Source organism: Juglans regia, chromosome 5 (genome assembly GCF_001411555.2).
Source record: "Juglans regia cultivar Chandler chromosome 5, Walnut 2.0, whole genome shotgun sequence".
In the NCBI taxonomy this organism is placed as follows: domain Eukaryota; kingdom Viridiplantae; phylum Streptophyta; class Magnoliopsida; order Fagales; family Juglandaceae; genus Juglans; species Juglans regia.
In genome coordinates this window covers 2,173,257-2,193,701 of record NC_049905.1, presented here as the reverse complement: position 1 = coordinate 2,193,701, position 20,445 = coordinate 2,173,257, and the positions used below count along the sequence as shown (strand labels likewise).

At 35.7% G+C, this 20,445-nt stretch overlaps 1 protein-coding gene across 1 annotated transcript; it reads right to left on the bottom strand.

The window, feature by feature from the left end:
- Window positions 1-17,920: 17,920 nt before the first annotated feature.
- LOC108990447 (UPF0481 protein At3g47200-like) lies at window positions 17,921-20,199 on the bottom strand. The gene is made up of 2 exons (XM_018964418.2): window positions 19,929-20,199; window positions 17,921-19,563 (listed from the first exon to the last, which is right to left on the bottom strand). The coding sequence occupies exon 2, from the start codon at window positions 19,539-19,541 to the stop codon at window positions 18,162-18,164; it is 1,380 nt and encodes a 459-aa protein (XP_018819963.1). The 5' UTR covers window positions 19,542-19,563; window positions 19,929-20,199; the 3' UTR covers window positions 17,921-18,161.
- Window positions 20,200-20,445: the final 246 nt, after the last annotated feature.

Here is a 20,445-nt window from a genome sequence, read left to right as displayed (position 1 = left end):
TAGCTGCTCTGAATATCCCACTGTAATGAGCTTTATTGACCACACTATACCCTGCATAAATTGACATGAATAATGGAGATACTCGTGATCTTCCCGGCTGTATTAGGAAATAATCTTACGAATATTTCAATTGCTGCCAAATTTTAGTGAAACTGGTAACAAGATTTTAAGTACAGTGATAACGTGAAATTATTACTTTTCTTAAAAGTTAAAAAGAAATAGATTTTAAGTACAAAAATTGACGTTTTCTATTTACACATCCACGTAGAATTTTTGCTCCAATTTCAATTCAGCAGTATTAGTTTAAAAACAAGATAAGATTTAATTTGTGTTTAGCTATAGCTGCATGTTTGTTTTTGTAGAAATGATATTTACTGACGGATGATATTTTAAATGCATGTCTCCTTAATATAGTTTAGTTTTTAGTATTTTACAAATTAAGTGGAGATTGAGCTACTAGTAAAAGAAAAAGTGTTACCGTCACAAAAGAATTATACGTATAGAAATAATTTTATAAATTAATGTACCTTCATATAAACCACTAGATTTATTTTATAATATTAAAAGTAACTTCACAATTTAACAAATCACATAAAATAATATGAATCTATAGAATTATTTTTGTATAATTCTTTTGTCTCTAACATATTTCTACTAATAAAATAGGGTTACTCTGATCTGATCTAGAAAATTAGAAATGGTTAAGAACTGTTTCTCAAGCACCGTACGTTGCAATTGTTCAACGAAAAGAACATGAAATGGGATTGTAGCGAAGCTTTTCCTGATCAATTCTGTGCGCGCGTACGTGGAAGATTTGTTTTACTTTGAGAAACATCAACTAATAATTCATGTCATCATCTTCGCATATATAGCCCTACCGTACGCAATTAACCCGCAGATCAAAGTAACTTTAATAAGTAGTTGATTATATATGGCGAAGTACTCATGTATCGCATGCATGCTGTTTTTCCAAAGCGAAAAAGGAAGAAAGATTCCTTGTGTTCCCCGCTTTAATTATTGTGAGCCTGCCTGCATAAAAGATTAAGATGAGTAATGCTATTAGATCATACAGTCGCAAAGTGATTAAATGTCGCGTAAATTATTTTTTTTTTAAAAAATGTAATTATTATTAAAATATTAATTTTTTATCATGTAAATTTTATATTTATTTAATTTTTTAAAAAAATTACGCGACGCTTTCACATTTCATAACTGTAAATATTATTTCTCTTAATAATATTACGCTTATAATAAATCTTATAAACAGGATCAGTACTGTACCTATTAGGGGTGTACAGGAACCGACCAAACTGGCCGCAACCGACTGGAACCGACCGCCGGAGTCAGGAACCGGTTAGAATCGGTGAAGAACCAGCCGGCATGCGGCAGATATTTGTTAAAACTAAAGTTTTCAAGTTCGATCTCGATTCGACCCAATGAGAAATGGATGAACCTGCCGATCGGTTCTGCTATTCTTTTTTCATTTTATACCTATATAAAAAACGACGCCGTTTCACTTAAATGAGTGAAACGACATCGTTTTAATCCCCCTAGTTGAAAAAAAAAAGAAAGTAAAATGCGTCGTTTGGTCTCAACCAAACAGCGCCATTCTATGATTAGGTTAAGATCCCCCTTCCCCTTTCTCATTCTCATTTCTCTGCAGTCTGCGCCATTCTCTATCTCAGCTCTCTCTCTTAGATTCTCTCATTTTCCGGTTCGGTCTCAGCTCTCTCAAATTCTCTCGTCTCCCTCTCAGCTCCCTCTCTCTTCGATGTCGTCTCTCTATCCCTCCATCCATTTGCGCGGTTTCATCTATTTGCGTCATTTCAAGCTCCCATCTCCGATTCGTTGAGGTTTGTTGATGGGGACGAGGGTTCTTTTATTTTCTCAGAGACGGTACCGATTGTATTGTGATAGTGTGATATTTGTTGTGAATCATTTGATATTTTTTGTATATCTTGTAATTTTGTGAATCTGTGATGATGGAGTTCGAGTTTACGTGTAATTTTGTGAATCTATTTTTGTGTTTCTCATTCCTCTCTCTCTCTCTCTCTTCATGCCACCGACGACGCCGACGAATCGACCTGTAGAAAATCGAGACCGACGTTGACGGTTTTCTTTCCCTTCACCGACTGGTTTTGGTCAAGATATTCTTTTTTTTGAATATATCGGTGCAGTCTCGGTTTCAACGTCTAAACTGAACTGATAGGTCGTTTTTTCACCCGTAGTATCTATGAGCTCATCGATTCGGCTCTATACTTAATTTATTTTAAGAACTTATATAGTGTCCAAGTTAAACATATAGTGTCTATATATTGTTTATTTTATATTTTCATTACGAAAGTGGAAAAACCTTTCAACAGATATGTACTACGTACTTTCAATCCATTTCTATGATCGATCCGAAATGACACGGCTGGCCTGTTGGTTTCGATAATATTGATTAATTGCATGAAGCTGACACAGATCACATGATGAATTTTCTAGGTCTGCAATATTTTTTGGAGTCTACTGCAAGTCTTTTTCTCTTTAATAAAAGACCTCTTATCAACCCTTATGTATGGACTGAATATCTCACCAAACCTTTTCTATAGTTGCAACTACTCCATTATATATATTATTATTTCGCAAGTGTTCAATGAGCTTGCAATTAAGGAGACGTCATTCTAATGACGTCACTGCATGCATCATGTTTAAATTTATTTATTAATTTATGTATTAATATTATTATTTTTATATTTTAAATTTAAATTAATATTATTTTTAATAAAATTTATTTTTTGATTAATTATATTAAATAAATACGCATATTAATAAACAAAATCTCTTCCAATTAGATTTTTCTGCAAATTAATTATTAAACCGAGTCTGCAGATAATGAAAGAAGCCGCAACGACTTTTACGTCGTCCAATCATTCAATGAACCTGCACGCAACTTACGCAAATTATTGTTAATTGAGAGATCATATTTACAGGGTTGCCTAAATTTTGTATATATTTTTAAAAGAATTCCTAAATTTGAAACTTACATTAAAAATTATTTTTTAATAATAATTTCTACTTTATCTAATAGAGTACGTGCATGAATTTACACATCTTAATATTATATTTAACATTATTCTTATTCATGATCATTAGCTGAACACAATAAAAAATCAATGCCGGCCCAATGAACGATTATAACCATGCTTAATGCGATTCTTAAACTTGGAGTGTCATGATTATATAAAGCAATTATATATAAATTGATCGAGTTGTCTAATATAATATATCATGAAAATTAGATTTAAATGTTTCAAATATTTGGATTAATTAGTATATATGCTTTCTAAAGACATGATCTCTTAAATTGATATTCTCAGCTTATTTGTATTATCTTTATCTATCTTAATATTTTCTTAAATAGAGTTATTTGTATGTAACGTAAACAATTATTGATGTCGGACAAAGTAAGAATTATCCTGACCGTGAGTTAATCAATGGAAAGTAAGGAATAAAATTGAGAAAATATGCAAAACAGAAAGAAGACTTTGAAAGTAGGATTATTGATAAAATTCGAACCTAAGCTCTAAAATCCACTAGTCGGGCTCAAATAGTTAAATAAATTCGAGAATATATGAAAATGTAGAATCCCAATTATTGCATAGAAACGAAATATGTAATAAATAGGAATCTTCTAAGAAATCTAACCCAAATCGGAATTAATCGTCATGTCTAAAAGTGAAAGTGAAGTATTTTCATAAAAGACAACAAAATAACTTAAATTGACTATTGGAAAAAGAAAAATGCTTGATTTCAGAGTTGAAACGAGAAAGATCAGGTATAGCATGGTGATCATGACCATCGTGCCGAAAATAACATTTCAAATTGTGGTCATATACACGATTCTAATACTCGTAACTAAAGTTATAACTAAAATATTGACTTATGCACAATATTGTCTCAATTCGACATCATTATGACTCGTGCGATTCTTTGCTAGGAATATGACCAGAGAAATAGTTCATTCATAGAAAATTTTTGTAAAAATAATATATAAACTAACCTGACTTGAAATGGTACACTAGATTGTAAAATTATTTTTACTCGTAAAGTATCTAATGTACCACATCATACTATATATATATATATATATTTATATATATATATGATAACACAAATAATATGATTAAGTGTAAGAAAAACTCTATTTGAAAGTTAATGTGTAAAATACATCATTTATTTTTATTGGCGTGGCAAGACTTGATTTGCTAAAAAAATTTAAAATAAAAATTTTGACAAATTAAATATTGTCATATCAATAAAATAAAGGGGGTAGTTTTAAGTAGAACAACTTGAGTGTAAATATCATAGCATATACAGAACTCTGCTGAAATAGATACACTCACGTACTTGATTACAACAATGCTCTTCCGCAAACATTAATAATTAAACCGCCAATGTTGCTTCAATATTATTGCAGGACAAAAATGTTAGAAATGCAGGTTGAATAAGGAAAAGAATGAAGCTAATCTGAAATATGTTACTGCAAAGAATATTTATCGCAAAATGTTAGTATTCCATCAACAATAGATTCGCTCCGTCAGCAGAGTCCTACTAAAACTAAAACTGCTTTCGGATTGTTTATTTAAGAGATCCTACTGGTTAGAATTTGTAGAGATTTAGAACTGAATATTTTCTAGAGCAATTTTCAGTGCATATTTTGGTGAGAAAATTCTTTGGAGAATTTTCATATTGGTTATCTCAAAGAGTGTGATCGTCCTTCATGATGGAGAATTGATTGGTCGAGTTTCAGCCACTAGAGTTCCAGGAGAAAAGTCAATGTTTAAAAAATGTTAGAGGTCTGGCTGCTACTGCGGTAGATTTGACTCATTTGTCTTGTCAAGTTAGAGTGTCAATTGATAAAAAAATGTTAGAAATTCAAGTTGAATAAGGAAAAGAATGAAGCTAATCTGAAATATGTTATTGCAGAGAAGATTTATAGCAAAATGTTAGTATTCCGTCAGCAATAGATTCGCTCCGTCAGCAGAGTCTTACTAAAACTAAAATTTCTTTCAGATTATTTATTTAAGGGATGCTATTGGTTAGGATCTACAGAGATTTATATCTGAATATTTTTTATAGCACTTTTCAGTGCATATTTTGGTGAGAAAATGTAATTTTCATATTGGTTCTCTCAAATAGTATGATCGTGATCCATGTTACAGAATTGATTGGTCGAATTTCAGTCATTGGAGTTTCAGGATAAAAGCTAATGTTTAAAGACTGTCAGAGGTTTTGCCTGCTACTGCAGTAGAAGACAAATGAGTAATTTGTCTAGTCAAATAAGAGTGTCAATTGACAAATATTTTTGTAATTGAGTTTTACTTATAATTGATTTTCAAATAATAAAATTGATGCTTTTGGATTTGGATGCTCAGTAGGGTTTTAGTTTTAAAGAGTTCTTTAAAATATTTTTTTCCGATACCAACCTTGGTGTTATGCAATTTATTTACTTTATGTTATTGCTTAATTATTTAATAATTACATGATTAACAATTAACCAATTTGTTGAGTGAATTGGTAGATATTTTTGCTGCGTTATAATACAGAAGTACTTGAATAATTTCAAGTTGAAACCAAGATCATAATCACGTGCAAAGGGATCATCATCATCATTAACAGAGAACCATCTCCTTATATAATTGTTCTTTCTCGTTTCTTACTTTGTACGGCTACGGCCTTATGAAGCTTGAGCCAATTCTTTACCTGCGAACGTAGGGCTTGTCGATCTTGTTGTCGTGCCTTGTCCCATATATGTTTATGGGCTTCACAAATATATACCGCATTACTTCTAACATTCATGCTGAATGATCTGGTCACACTTGTGGCCGGACATTGCGTCATGTAATATTAGATAATGGTTTCTTCATAGCACGGGGCTGAATGCAGGCTGTGAATTACTAGTGCTGAAATTGTTTTATTGGATTTGGCGATTAATTCATCTACTTTTCTACAATATTCCCTTAGAATATTCCCTTGGTCGAAAATCAATGCTTTTAATTGTAGCTGTCGAAGACCAAATTCAAATCATTACATATAATATAAATATTGAACAGCAATATTAAGCAAGTTGCTAATTATAATAAACTATAATTCGGTTGTTGTGATCAAATGGCTGTCGGATATAAGAAATTGAAGTTGCTATTAACCCGTACGTTGAATAATATGCTCTTAATTATGATAAATAAGTTTTTAGTTGTGGATATTATTTATTATTTAATGTAAAATATAGATTAATATTTTCATCTTTTCACTTTATGTTGACGAGTAAAATAATTAAAATATCTGCTGGTGAGCTGTACAAACTATAAATCTCAATTACCTGCCATGACTTTTTCCGCTACCAAGGCAATGTAATTTGGACACAATGAGAAATTTTCAGAATTCTCAAAACATCTCATAAATATTTCATTTTCATAATCGCTCAAATATAAAACATATTTTAATTTTAAATATTTAATTTTTTTTATCTAATTATTGACTAATTATTATTCAAACTTAAATACAACTTTTAGGAATTTCAAAATAAAACAAAAAATTAATACATCTTTTACAAATTTTATATTATTTTTATTCAATTTTTTCTCAATTCTTGTCCAAAATCCAATAAAATATCCTCACTCAAATTATTTCATTACAATTCATCAAATTAGATAATCCAAGTATCCAAACAGTTCCTAGTATCACTACAACATATCAAGCCTTTTGCCTACAACATATCAGGCCTTTTGCAGCCAAATCTTTTGCTGCCACATTGTTATTGGTCGCTAAAGGCAACTTTTTTGCCTTTCGGTCCCAATATTTCCAGCAAATACATATTCGTCACAAAATGTATGTTTTTTGCATTGACTATATTTCGTCACAAAAAAAAATTGACCAACTAAACTCTAACACGGCGTTTAGTGAGTTTTTTCCAGCAACTTTACTTTGCAGCAAAAAATACCCCAACACATCAAGTTTTAGCAGCCATATATTTTGCGACCATGTTGTTACTGGTCGCAAAAAATAAATAGCGTCCCACTATTTTTAGCGAATATACATTCGTCACAAAAATAGTATTTTTTGCATAGATTGAATTTCGCCGTAAGAACAAAGTGACCATCGTAAGACAAAAGCGTCGCTTAGTAAATTTTTTACATCGACTTTAAGTTGTTGCTAAAGATCACCCAACACATTAAGTTTTAGCGGCCGTATATTTTACGACCATGCTATTATTGGTCACAAAAGATAAATAGCGTCCCATTTTTCCAGCAAATATGGTTTCCTCACGTCAATAATATTTTTTGCGTTAATTAAATTTCATCGTAAAAATAAGTGCACTGATTGAACTCTAAAGTATCACTTAGTGAGTTTTTTGCAGCGACTTTATACTGCCGCTATAGATCTCAATTTATATATGATTGGACATAAGTGGCCGCAATTTTTGAACCGTGTAATTTAGTTTAAATAGATTACACGTGGTGGAAAAGGTGGGCAAATGTGGCGCGATTTGCTCAAATTGATAGGGATGTTTATGTAATTTTCCCTTGTGTCCTCTTTAGTCTTTATCTTATCTTCTTCTATTTTCTTACTTTGGGCAAATAGACACGCAGATAAACACGCAGTCTCACAGAAAGATCTCAAAGCTGAACAATGGGATTTTGAAAGGTCGGTGACTGGCGTTGACAACAGTTGCTGAAATGTAGCTTCCGGCATACAACATTCTCAGTAAGTTGGAAAAGGAGTGGGAAACATCCATTCTAAGTTTCTTATTTTCTTATCTTTGAGCACGAAGTATGATTTTTTGTAAAGCTTGAGTTGTGGTTTGCGATTATAGGGTTTGAGTAAATTGTTTGCATTTCGTATATGTGGCAGTTTCAGAACATGCAAGTTTCTAAATGGTTAGTGTATCAACAATACTATAAAATTTACTTGCGAAGGAGCCTAGCGAAATTCCACAGAGTGAGACCCAGGACAATAATTCCAACCAGAGTAGCTGTGCCTCTCCAAAAATCTTGGAAATACACACTTGTTAAGGTTGCCACGAGACGGTTCCAACTGTTCTCGTAGTACCCATTCAGCCCTTTACTGAGGTCCAAGTAAAAGATTCCATTGCTTTCAATCTCATGGCCGAGCTTGTTAAACAGATCCGTCACTGCAACGTTGGAACCCAACTCGTTAACAATGATCTTCTTGTCAACAAGCAACCTTACATCTGCTTTAGATGTAATAAGATCATCCAACAGCACAATATAATCGCAGATGTAAGTTTCGAATGGATAATGGCACTGCTCCAAGGCCATCAGGTTCCGGAAAAGACCTTCGGTTTTGTCGTCAACGCGAAGAAGTGGGATTTCCAGGAAACGTTGCATACGCGTACTCAGGCAGGTGGATTTGAGGCATGGTAAGCAAGCCAAGAGCCATGAAAGGTTGAGGCACGGGAAGATTTCTAGGCATTCATTCTCAAGAAATTGTATTTCAAGTAAACTCCTTCCTGAAGCTGGCCTGAATTTCAACCCTGCCTCTGCAAGTTTTGTTGCTGTATATAGCTGTTTAATATTCCTTTTACTTTCTTTTGGTTTTGGTTTGGGCGGAGGGAAAAAACATCTCACCAAATCTGTGAAATGCTTTACTTCACCGATCTTGGGCTCTGGCTGCTCATCATCATAAAGATCACGAAAGAACCTGCATGATAGCTTAAGAAGACTATCCTTTTTTGTCAGCAGTACTTCATTCTGCTGATCACCACGGTATAACTCCTCGAGAACAAAAAAAGGAATTTGATTCTCTAGCAGAAGCAAGTCGTACCGTATACCACGTTCCATATACGGTTGGCTTAATATATAATCTTTTTTATGAACCTGAACTGTTTCAGATTTCCTCCAGAAGAGCTCAAGTATAAAGATAGCATCCAGTAGAATCATGTTTACAAACTCTTTACTGCTGAGTAGAAAGTTCTCTGAATAGCTATGGCGGATTCTCACTTCGTTGCGCTCGATGATGCATGTCAAGAATGTGAAAAATAGAATATTTTTATTGTAATGACTTGCCAAATACAATGATAGGTTCTGGTTTAAATAGATACAAGAGGCTAGACTGCGAATGGAAATAAACATATACAAGGAAAGAAATAATAATTACAAATGAATTCCTAGAATCAATATTTACAAATCAATTCCTAGAATTATGATGAGGATTTCATGGCTGATTTTGTGTATTTTGAGATCCTGGGAATGAGCAGTTTTGGATGGTGTCAATACTCCCCCTCAAGTTGGCGCATGAAGGTCCGTAATGCCCAACTTGCATAAAAAATGATGAAAGAGTTCTCGGCCTAAGGCTTTGGTGAAGATGTCCGCAACTTGTTCATGTGATGACGTATGGACGGCAGTGAGGAGACCAGACCGGATCTTGTCTCGAATAATGTGACAATCAATCTCAATATGCTTGGTGCGTTCATGGAACACAGGATTATGAGCAATGTGCAGAGCAGATTGATTATCACAATGTAAGCTAAAAGGTTCAGGATGGGAAATACCAAAATCAGCGAGGAGTTGTTTTAACCAGGTGAGCTCACAAGTGGTGACGGCCATGGCACGATATTCAGCTTCAGCGGAAGAGCGTGCTACTGTCGTTTGTTTCTTGGTGCGCCATGAAATAGGACTAGTGCCAAGCTGAATGAAATAGCCGGTGGTAGAGTGACGCGTTGTGGGACAGCTGGCCCAATCTGAATCAGTATAAGCAGTGACATGTAAAGTAGTGGAAGAGGGAAAGAAAATGCCTTGGCCTGGGCTACCTTTGATGTATCGAAGAACACGAGTGGCGGCTTGCATGTGTGGAAGGCGGGGGGCATGCATAAACTGACTGAGGATGTTCACTGCGAAGACAATATCAGGCCGAGTGATGGTCAGGTAGATGAGTCGTCCCACGAGTCGTCAATAGGTACTAGGATCAGAAAGAAGGTCGCCATCTTGATTTGTGAGCTTCAAGTTTTGTTCCATGGGAAAGGAAGCGATCCGGGCGCCAAGTTGACCACTGTCATTCAGAATATCAAGAGCATATTTTCGTTGATTCAGGAAGATGCCTTTTTGGGAACGCGCAACTTCGAGACCAAGAAAATATTTGAGGGGGCCGAGATCCTTGGTTTTGAAATTGGTAGAGAGTGCATGTTTGAATTTCTCTATTTGGGAAAGATCATTTCCAGCAACCAGAATATCATCAACATAGACAAGTACGATGGTAATACTCGTGGGTTTGACCAAGGTGAATAAAGAGTGATCTGCTTGAGATTGAGTAAAACCTGCATCAAGAAGCACAGTTGTTTGTTTAAAAAACCAGTTGCGGGATGCTTGTTTGAGGCCGTAGAGGGATTTGCGGAGGCGGCAGACACGAGTCTCCCCCTTAGGGCAATATCCAGGAGGTGGTGTCATGTATACTTCTTCATCAAGGTCGCCATGTAAGAAAGCATTGTTGACATCGAGTTGGTGAATGATCCATTGCTGAGCAGCGGCTACAGCTAACAAGCACCGAACAGTAGTCATTTTTGCAACAGGTGCAAAAGTCTCATGATAATCGAGGCCTTCAACTTGAGTATAACCTTTTGCAACTAAGCGAGCTTTATACCTTTCAATTGAACCATCGACTTTGAGCTTGGTTTTAAAGACCCATTTGCAACCAATGGGCTTTTTACCAGGAGGGAGTGGTTCAAGTGTCCAGGTAGAATTAGCTTCAAGTGCACGGAGCTCATTAGACATTGCTTCACGCCAGTGGGAATGACGAAGGGCAGTGGAATAGCAAGAAGGTTCAACAGAAGAGGTAAGAGCATGTAAAAATGTAAGATGAGAAGGTGAGAAACGAGAATATGAAAGAAATGCAGATAAAGGGTGAGCAGTACCTGAGGTTGATGTGGCGAGTGATGGTGCCGTGGGCTCTGTGTGTAGAGTCGGACAAACATAATCCTGAAGGTAAGTGGGTCGAGAAGTAGTGCGACGAGGACGAAGAGAAGTAGAGGGAGAGGGAGAGTCCGTGGCGGTAATAGAAGGAGGAGGGGGTGGTGTTGGAAGGGTTGGGTCGGGAGCAGGTAATGAGAGGATAGGTTCGGGGACGGGTAAGGGGAGAATAGGGAGAGAGGGATGAGAAATATCTGGGAGATCTTGAAACGGAAAGATGTCTTCATGGAAAGTAACATCTCGAGAAAAGAAGATTTTTTGTGTGTCGAGATTATAGAGTTTGTATGCTTTGTGGTTACTGGGATAACCAAGGAATATGCATTTGGAGGCACGGGGGGAGAATTTATCTCGATGAGCACAAAGAGTTTGTGCGTAACATAAGCAACCGAACACACGGAGGTGATTGTAATTTGGAATGGTATTGAAGAGAATTTCAAAAGGAGATTTATTTTGAAGGAGACGACTCGATGTACGGTTAATGAGATATGCCGCTGTGAGTACACATTCTCCCCAAAATTTTAGAGGCAAGTGTGCTTGGAAGCGAAGACTACGAGCAATATTGAGAAGGTGCCTGTGTTTTCGCTCCGCAACGCCATTTTGTTGCGGAGTTTCAACGCAAGTACGTTCATGAATAATGCCGTGATTGTGAAGATAAGATTGAAATTTTTGCGAAAGAAATTCTTGTCCATTATCAGTACGAATTTTTTTTACTGTAGTATTGAACTGAGTTTGAACAAGGGCAAAAAAATGTATAAGATTTGTATAGGCCTCTGATTTATAACGCATAAGATAAATCCAAGTGGTGCGGGAAAAATCATCAACTATAGTGAGAAAATAATGAGAACCACAAAGAGAAGAAGTATGGTATCCACCCCAAATGTCACAAAATATTCTATTGAAAGCAAAAGAACTTTTATTATCACTAGAGGAAAAAGGCAAACGTGTGTGCTTAGAACGAGCACAAACATCACAATTTGAAATAACATGAGAATTATTAAATAATTGAGGAATAATAAGGCGGGAAGGATGACCTAGGCGTTGGTGCCATAAGTCTTTATTAGCAGTGGATTGAACTGAGAGAGCCAGAACATTGTTGGGCCGGTACACATAAAGCCCATTGCAAAAATCACCCGCTCCAATCAGCCTCGTCGACTGTGGGTCCTGAAACAAAAAAATTTTAGAAGAAAAAGAAACAATGCAATTTGTGTTAGATGTGAGCTGAGGGACAGATAGAAGATTAAAATGAAACTCAGGGATATAATAGACATTTGAGAGGGTAAGATTCGGGGATAAGGTGCAGGAGCCGATACCCATAATAGAGAGGGTATGGCCATTCGGGAGCTTCACCGAGAGAGAAGGGGAGGGGGACTTAAGAGCAGAAAATAGGCGGCGATCGTGGCACATGTGCGCACTAGCGCCGCTGTCCACGACCCAATCGTGGTGGCTGTCAAAGGAGGAAGGAGAAGTAGTGACATTACCGACGAAATTGGAGGAAGAGGGTGTCGGTGTGAGCAAGTCCAACAATTTTTGGTAGAGCTCCGGCGTCAATCCCGGTACCGGCGAGGAATCTGCGGAGAAGGAGGCTTGATTTGCGACCGGAGTTAAGCCAGAAGGTGGTTTGCCGAGTAAGGAGGGGCGCGGCTTGGAGCGTGGGTCACGGCCAGATGGGTACCCGATTATTCTCCAGCATCGGTCGCGGGTGTGACCCGTTTTGCCACATTCAGTGCAGCGAAGATGGCTTCGGGCAGTGCTGGAGTTGGTTGCTGCGAAGGCCATGGATTCCGTCGGCAGTGGGCGGATGTGCAGAAGGCGCTGCTGCTCTTCCTGAAATAAAATAGAGAAAACTTTTGTGATGGAAGGAAGGGGTTCCATAGCTAGGATTTGGGTTCTGAGTTGGGCAAAGGAATCATTTAGACCAAGAAGGAACTGGAAGACGCGTTCGTCATCGAGTTGTTTTTGTAAATCCTTGAGGTCAGTGTTGTTTTGAAGATGGCTTAATTCATCCCATATTTGTTTGATATGGTTGTAATACTCATGAATGGAGGTGGTGTTTTGTTGCAGAGAGGAAAGCTCACTTTTGAGGAGATAGAGACGGGCATTATTGCCGTGACTGAAACGAGATTGAAGGTCAACCCAAACATCTTGTGGATTGGTGTGATATTCAAGGGAGTTGGCTAGAGATGGACTGATGGAGTTTAAAATCCAGGTAAGGACCATATCTTTGGTTTGATTCCATTGGTTGTAATCTGGAGAGGTCGAATCAGGGTTGGGGAGAGAGCCATCAACAAAACTGAGTTTGTTCTTGGCGTTGAGTGCTCGAGTCATGGCTTTTTGCCATTTTGGAAAATTGTCGCCCGTAAGGAGGCCGGATACAAGAATTAGACTAGGGGAATCAGAGGGGTGAAGGGAATATGGGGAGGTAACAGTGGAGTTTGAAGAGGAAGCCATGGAGGTTTCGGGTAGGCTAGGAATCGTCTTTAGGCTGATACCATGTCAAGAATGTGAAAAATAGAATATTTTTATTGTAATGACTTGCCAAATACAATGATAGGTTCTGGTTTAAATAGATACAAGAGGCTAGACTGCGAATGGAAATAAACATATACAAGGAAAGAAATAATAATTACAAATGAATTCCTAGAATCAATATTTACAAATCAATTCCTAGAATTATGATGAGGATTTCATGGCTGATTTTGTGTATTTTGAGATCCTGGGAATGAGCAGTTTTGGATGGTGTCAATAATGCATGTAAGATCCTCGATGCTCTTCCGAGTACGACAACAGAAATCCCTCAAATATCTGAGTTTTTGTATCTCCATGTCCTTCAACTCTTTTCTCATGCAGTGATGAAAAGGGCCGACAGAAACCAGCCGAGGGGTGTAGGCCATATGTTTGACCTCGCGAAGTCTCTTGGGAACTCTGTAGATACAGCACTCAGGCCAACGAGGAGGCTCCAGGGCCAGTGGAATGTCAATGATCAGCTCTTTGCATTCAAATTCTTCTTCTTTAATGGAATCATTCGCTCCAGTTGCAGGACAAACCACCTTTTCCATTCCTCAAGTTCCTTTTCCTAGTGATCATCACAAACAAGTAACATGAATTTTGCCCAGTCAATTATATACTTTTCAATATTGGAAGGGCCAAACAGCTTGGAAGCATATGATTATTCTTTGATTAAAAGTGATAGTTGGAAGATATATATAAATAGTGTATTAAATTTGATATTTCGAATTAAAGCGAAGTGTAAAACATGTTTTATCCCAAATTAATCTTTCATATATATATATATATATATAAATGCATAACAAATTAAGTGAAATGAGAGAATAAGGAATTACCTACGAGTTTTTGCTTAGCAAGAAATGCTAATTTGTAGTGCTAGCTTGAAGGTTGAAAGCACCGGACGTCTTACTCCTGGCCTCGTCGACCAAATTAGCGCTCTTATATATATCTTTCAATTCCTTGGGTGATTATAATGGATCGTCCTCCGTTCTTCTCTCACACGTATATATAGGGTCAGTGCTCTGTCCCGGTAACTTCGACCTCATGGGGAGGGGGGAAAGACAAAACACTTTTGTCCAAAAGCAAACGACTGTCCTAAAAGTACTAGGTCAACAGTCAACTCTGAATGCTCTCTCCTGGTTTCTTTCTTCCACACGAGTCGATCACAAGAATAAAAATAAAATAACATGTTCAATTCCTACTCATTATCATGAGTCCTATGCCACATTTTGCTTTTTAATTGGTCTTCAAACTAATTTATTCCCTCTTCCGCAAGACATAATTATTGCTAGCATCCTACGTACCAAATCGCATCAAATCTTAATTGTTGTTACTAATATATATATATATATATATATATATATATATTTGAATATCCTTAATGTTTGGTACAAGATGATAAATATATATTATATTCTTAATATTTAGCGTGATATCCCATTGATAAAAGGTAATTGGTGAATGAAATCGGTTCCATAATGCTTGAAAATAAGAAATACTTGTGTTAATGTTGTGTTTTGTACGTCTTTGAATCAGGTTTTAACAACTTGAGACTTCAACTTGCGAAAATGAAGAAAAAAGAAGCTGAAAGAGGGGCAGCGTTGAGGTCCAAAATCTCCGATGCTAACGTCAGTAAAGTGTTTTGAGAGTATGTAAATAATGAGAGAGTTGTCCAAAGAGAGAGCGACATTTTTCGTACTTGAAAATTGTTATTTATACCGGGAGTCTGAAAGACAGATCATGCCTACCCCCATGGGATCTTCACTATTGTTCCATTTGTCAAAATTCTTTAATGCAGCGTACTTTTATAACGACGTCATTAATGTGTCATGTTGCCCGAGTAGTGATGCCATTAATGCGACATGGCTTCCTGATCGCTTTACTTTGTAGGCGCTGTTGGTCATCCGTCGATATTTCCTTGTCAGAAGATCAAAGTTCTTCTTCTTTTCCGTTCTACGGTTCTACCCTGTACTAATCCCCATGAGCAAGGATGTGAATGGACGGCGTCAGGCATGTCATTCCCATCAATCATCATTGCTTACTTTCTCTTACAAGCGAGTTGATTCATGGACAAGTTTGGGTCTTGGGATTGGGTATCGGAACGAAACCCATTACTCTCGACCGAGCACCTAGTAGGCTCATGAGTGAGGGAGCAATCCCCTTACAACTTATACTTCTTTATAATAGTTTCAATGTGACTCTAATAGATACTTTTAGTATTTACTGTTTGTCATATATATATATATATATATATATTGTTTTTCACTTCATATACTTCTGCATGCTTAATTCATCTGATCTTCTGTTCAGAAAAAAAAAAAAAAAAAATCATCTGATCTTCTTTTATATTTTTGCTAGAAGATGCCAAAATTCATTATATATATACGAATTTCTATAATGAATAAAGTTGACAATCAACAGGCCGGAACTACGGGCCGGGGTTGAAAATGAAATCTGTGCAGCATATATATATATATATAATGTGTGTCATGTGCGCGAGCACAAATATAAAAAGAGTCATGAGGTGGATGGTTGGTGCAAACGACCAGTGATTGTAACATTTACTTGCTTAAATACAATATCTGACGAAGTCTTCGATCTGTCTGTGTTCATCCCCTGGATCTCTGGTCTCTTTGTGAATGCATGCATGCCTTATTAATTCATGCAGATCAGCTAGATCATAAATTAAGGAAATTTCGCATGCTTCCACACTTGGCCCTTCCGTCAACGGAACGTCGTACAATATTTGCCAAGTGAAAAATATTTATAAAAATATAAGACACTGATGACTCTTTTAATAACTTTTTTTATTTTTTTTATTTTTGTAAATATATTTTAACTAAAGATATTTTTGTATACAATAAATGGTAAATAAACTTGCTTATTAATTATATAAAAATATGATTTATTTGAAATTTTTTACTTTACATTAATTTATAATGTCCCAATGCCCTATACTATAAAAGAAATAATCAATAATATAATTAGAGTCTTATTTAGAAATTATAAAGAGCATAAACTTCTTAATTTCAAGTAATATGAGATCTCATATATCTCTATACCTTTATCACATATTGGAATAATCCAGTATCACATAATACTATCATTTTTTGTGAAAAATTAGTGGATACACATGCATGATGATCATGAACAGTACTCCTCCGAGAATAATTTAATAGATCACAGACCGTTTTGACAATACATAAATTTCAAACGAATTAATCGAACTTTTTGCTAATAAGAGGTAATTTATAATTTATTACATCCTTGGATAAAAAATTAAAATAACCAGATCAAAATAAATTAATTAATGAATGTACTTGCAGAACGAGGTTGAACGGGAAATGAAATATATATATATATGGTTTGGGCAAGTCTTCGTCAACGTACGTCAAGGCTTTCACAGTTGTCATATAATGATACAACATGATATTAAATATCTAAACTTGGTAGTTGAGAGATGGCCATGCATACATGCATCCACACGCACATGTATTTAGATATTTCTTTTCTCATGACAAGATGGCAATCCACATTCAACGAAATAAAATATATTTATAATTGTGATATGTGCAACTAGCGAGTAAATATTTAAAAATATATATATAAAATTTATATAAAAAAATTATTTTTTAATAATGAGTAATAGTAGACGGTGTTAAGACATTGCGGATACATCAATTATTAGCAGAAAGCATGGGGAATCAATAGTATCAGTGGCAGATGCACTCTTTTCATTGTTACTGATAAAAAAGTTGATCTTCTTTTCGTGTTGGAATGGACGTACAATAATTTGCATATACGACAAAGTTCGCCTCTAATTATTGATACACACAACTTTTAACGTGAAGATATTTTAATGAAATGATGTTATTTTTATATAGTATTTTATAATAATATTTTTTATTTTAAAATATGATTGTAGAATATATTGTAGAAAGTATTGTGTTTATTATTATTTTTTAATTATTTGCCTTCTAATTTGAAAGTAGCACCACATTATAAATGTAATAATTTATCATAATTTAATTCAGAAAAAAATTTTAAAATTTAAATATTATAAATTAAATATTACCATTTAAATAATTTAGATAATATGTTCTACCCATTAAAATAAAATTATTCTTTTAAAAAAATATTTAAGATCCAATTTAGATATAAGAAATGTTTCATTTCATCTCATCATTATAATTTTCTAAATTCTTATATAAAATATAATAAACAATTCAATTTTTTTTAAATTTAAAAATAATAATAATATTAAAAAATAATATTCTAATAATATTTTATTTAATTTTAAATTTGTATTTCAATTCTTCTCGTATAGACTCGCTAGCTATCAATCTGCAACTAAATGACAAAAAAAAAAAAAAAAAAAGACATAAATCTTCTACTAAAATCATGTGGATTTAATGATGTTTGGTTTGTGAAGATTGAAACTCTCAAACTACTCTGAACACGTTATAGCTAGGCATTATATTTGATGGAGTATCATTACAGAGGATATTCAAACTTTATTAGCTGAAAATACAGACTGATCTCCATGGCCGATATTGCGGTAGTAGAACTTATTAGGGTTGAAAAGGAGATCACAACCAAAACATAACGACGATTTCACATGCAACCTTCACCAATACAAAGCAAAGCAAAGCAAAGCAAACTTCAATCAATACTAAAGGAGCGAGAGAATTAGGTCCTAGGCATTTTGACGAAATGCCTAAGGAAGATATTCCAGACAGTCAAAAACAGGATTACAATTCCAACAACCGTTGCTGTGCCTCTCCAAATATCCCGGAAATAGACCGTCGTCAAGGTTGCCATGTTTCTGTTCCAGAAATCTTCGTAATGCTCGTTTAGCTTTTGACTGAGTTTGTAATGACAGGAATTAACTTCCACAATTTGATGGCCAAGTTTGTTAACTAGTGTCGCCACTGCTTCGTCGCTTCCAAGCTGATTAACGATAACTTTTTTCTCGACCAAAAGATCGACATCTTTTTCTGTGTTGATGAGATAATCCAGGAGAAGAATGTAATTGCAGATGTAAGCCCGCGTTGGATAATGACACTGTTCCAAGGCCATCAGATTTCGGAAAACAATTTCAGTCGTGTCGTCTACTATAAGGGCAGGGAGTTCCAGGAAAGGTTGCATGCTTTTCAAGCAGACTAAGCATTTCAAACATGGCAAGCAATTCAGGAGCCAGGAGCAGTTCAGGTACGGGCAATGTTCCAAGCAGTTTCCCTTGTCGAATTGAATGTCAGTTAAATGTCTTTTTTTAACTGCTTCGAATTGCACTCCTGCCTCGTCAAGCTTTGTGGCACAGTATAAATGATCGATTCTTTCACTTTCATTTCCCCCTTTTTTACTTCTCAGGTCTGGTCGAAAGAAGAAATATCTCAACAAATCTGTGAAATGTTTCACTTCCTCACCGATGTTGGGCTCTGTCTTCGGATCATAATGAGAGAAGTAATTGCGGGAAAGCTGAAGAAAGGGAGTGTCCTCTTTGTTGGGGTTGACTTCTTTATGATTGGAAGAGATGGATGTATACAGATCCTCGAGAACAAAAAAAGGAAGCTGATTCTCGAGTAGAATCAAGTCATGCTGTATACTGTTTCTCAGCCAGGGTTTGCTTAATATATAATCGCTTTTCCTCTCAAAAGTCCTCAAGAAGAGCTCAATTATAAAGATACCATCCATCAGAATCATGTTTACGAACTCTCTGCTTCCGAGTCTTGAGGGCTCTGCATAACAGTGACGGATATTTGCTTCCTTCTTTTCAATTATGAGTGCGAGATCCTTCCGGTTCTTCTTTGTTCGATAACAGAAATCCTTCAAGTATCTCTCTTTCTGCTTTTCCATTTCCCTCAATTCTTTTTTCCCGTGATGGAGAGGGCCGATTGAAACCAGATTTGGAGTATAGGCTTCTTTGTTTACGTTGCGAAGTCTTTTGGGAACCCTGTAGATGCAGCACTCAGGCCACTCGGCAGGCTCCAGGTCTGGGGGGATGTCGATGAGGTATTCTTCGCATTCAATATCCTTTTCCGAAACACGACTTGCAACGCGGCAGGCCATCTTCTCAGATGACAGACAAACTCTACAACCAGAATGAAAGAATAGATTCACTGTCTACAAAGCATATTTCTCAATACTAGAACATGCACAATTCTAAGTTGTTGCTAACTTCTCAAATCAATGGTATGAATCAGAGTAATAATTCATAGCACCCTTTAAATACTCCTTAAATGGGATTAAAACTCATAAAAAGTAATGCAATTTCTCACCCAGTATTTGTTGAAAGTCATCTTTTTTGCCTTTTTCTGGCTGTAAAAAGTACTTACAAACCCACTCCTACGACACAAACTATGTTTCTGACAGCAAGCTAGCATGAATAATAGGAGTGAAAGAGAAAAAGATCTGGGAAGAAATATATAATTCTATCACATATTCCAGTGAACATACCTTGTCAACTGTGTGCTTGATGAAGAACCTACAAAATCTTGCTAGCAGGAAATGTCTGTGTGTGGCATTAGTTGTGTTAAATGTATCTCACCCTCTTTCTCACTGATTATATCTGTGCTACCTTCCTCTTTTGCTCGATTATTTTATCCCGTGTATGGGGTTAAGTGCTCTCTTTTTCTCACACAAAAAGAGAGATAAAAAGCACAAAGGACAATCAACTTTTGCAAAAGCAAAGAGAAAAAGAAAGGGCTGCTCTGAATTTCCCACAGTAATGAGCTTTATTGACCACACTATACCCTGCATAAATTGACATGAATAATGGAGATACTCGTCTTCCCGGCTGTATTAGGAAATGATCTTACGTATATTTCAATTGCTGCCAAATTTTAGTGAAACTGGTAACAAGATTTTAAGTACAGTGATAACGTGAAATTATTACTTTTTTTAAAAGTTAAAAAGAAATAGATTTTATTATTTAATTTATATCTTAACAAAAATTGACGTTTTCTATTTACAC

Bases quoted from the DNA above. Each gene is read 5' to 3' on its own strand.
- LOC108990447 (XM_018964418.2), bottom strand. From the start codon at position 19,541: ATGGCCTGCCGCGTTGCAAGTCGTGTTTCGGAAAAGGATATTGAATGC.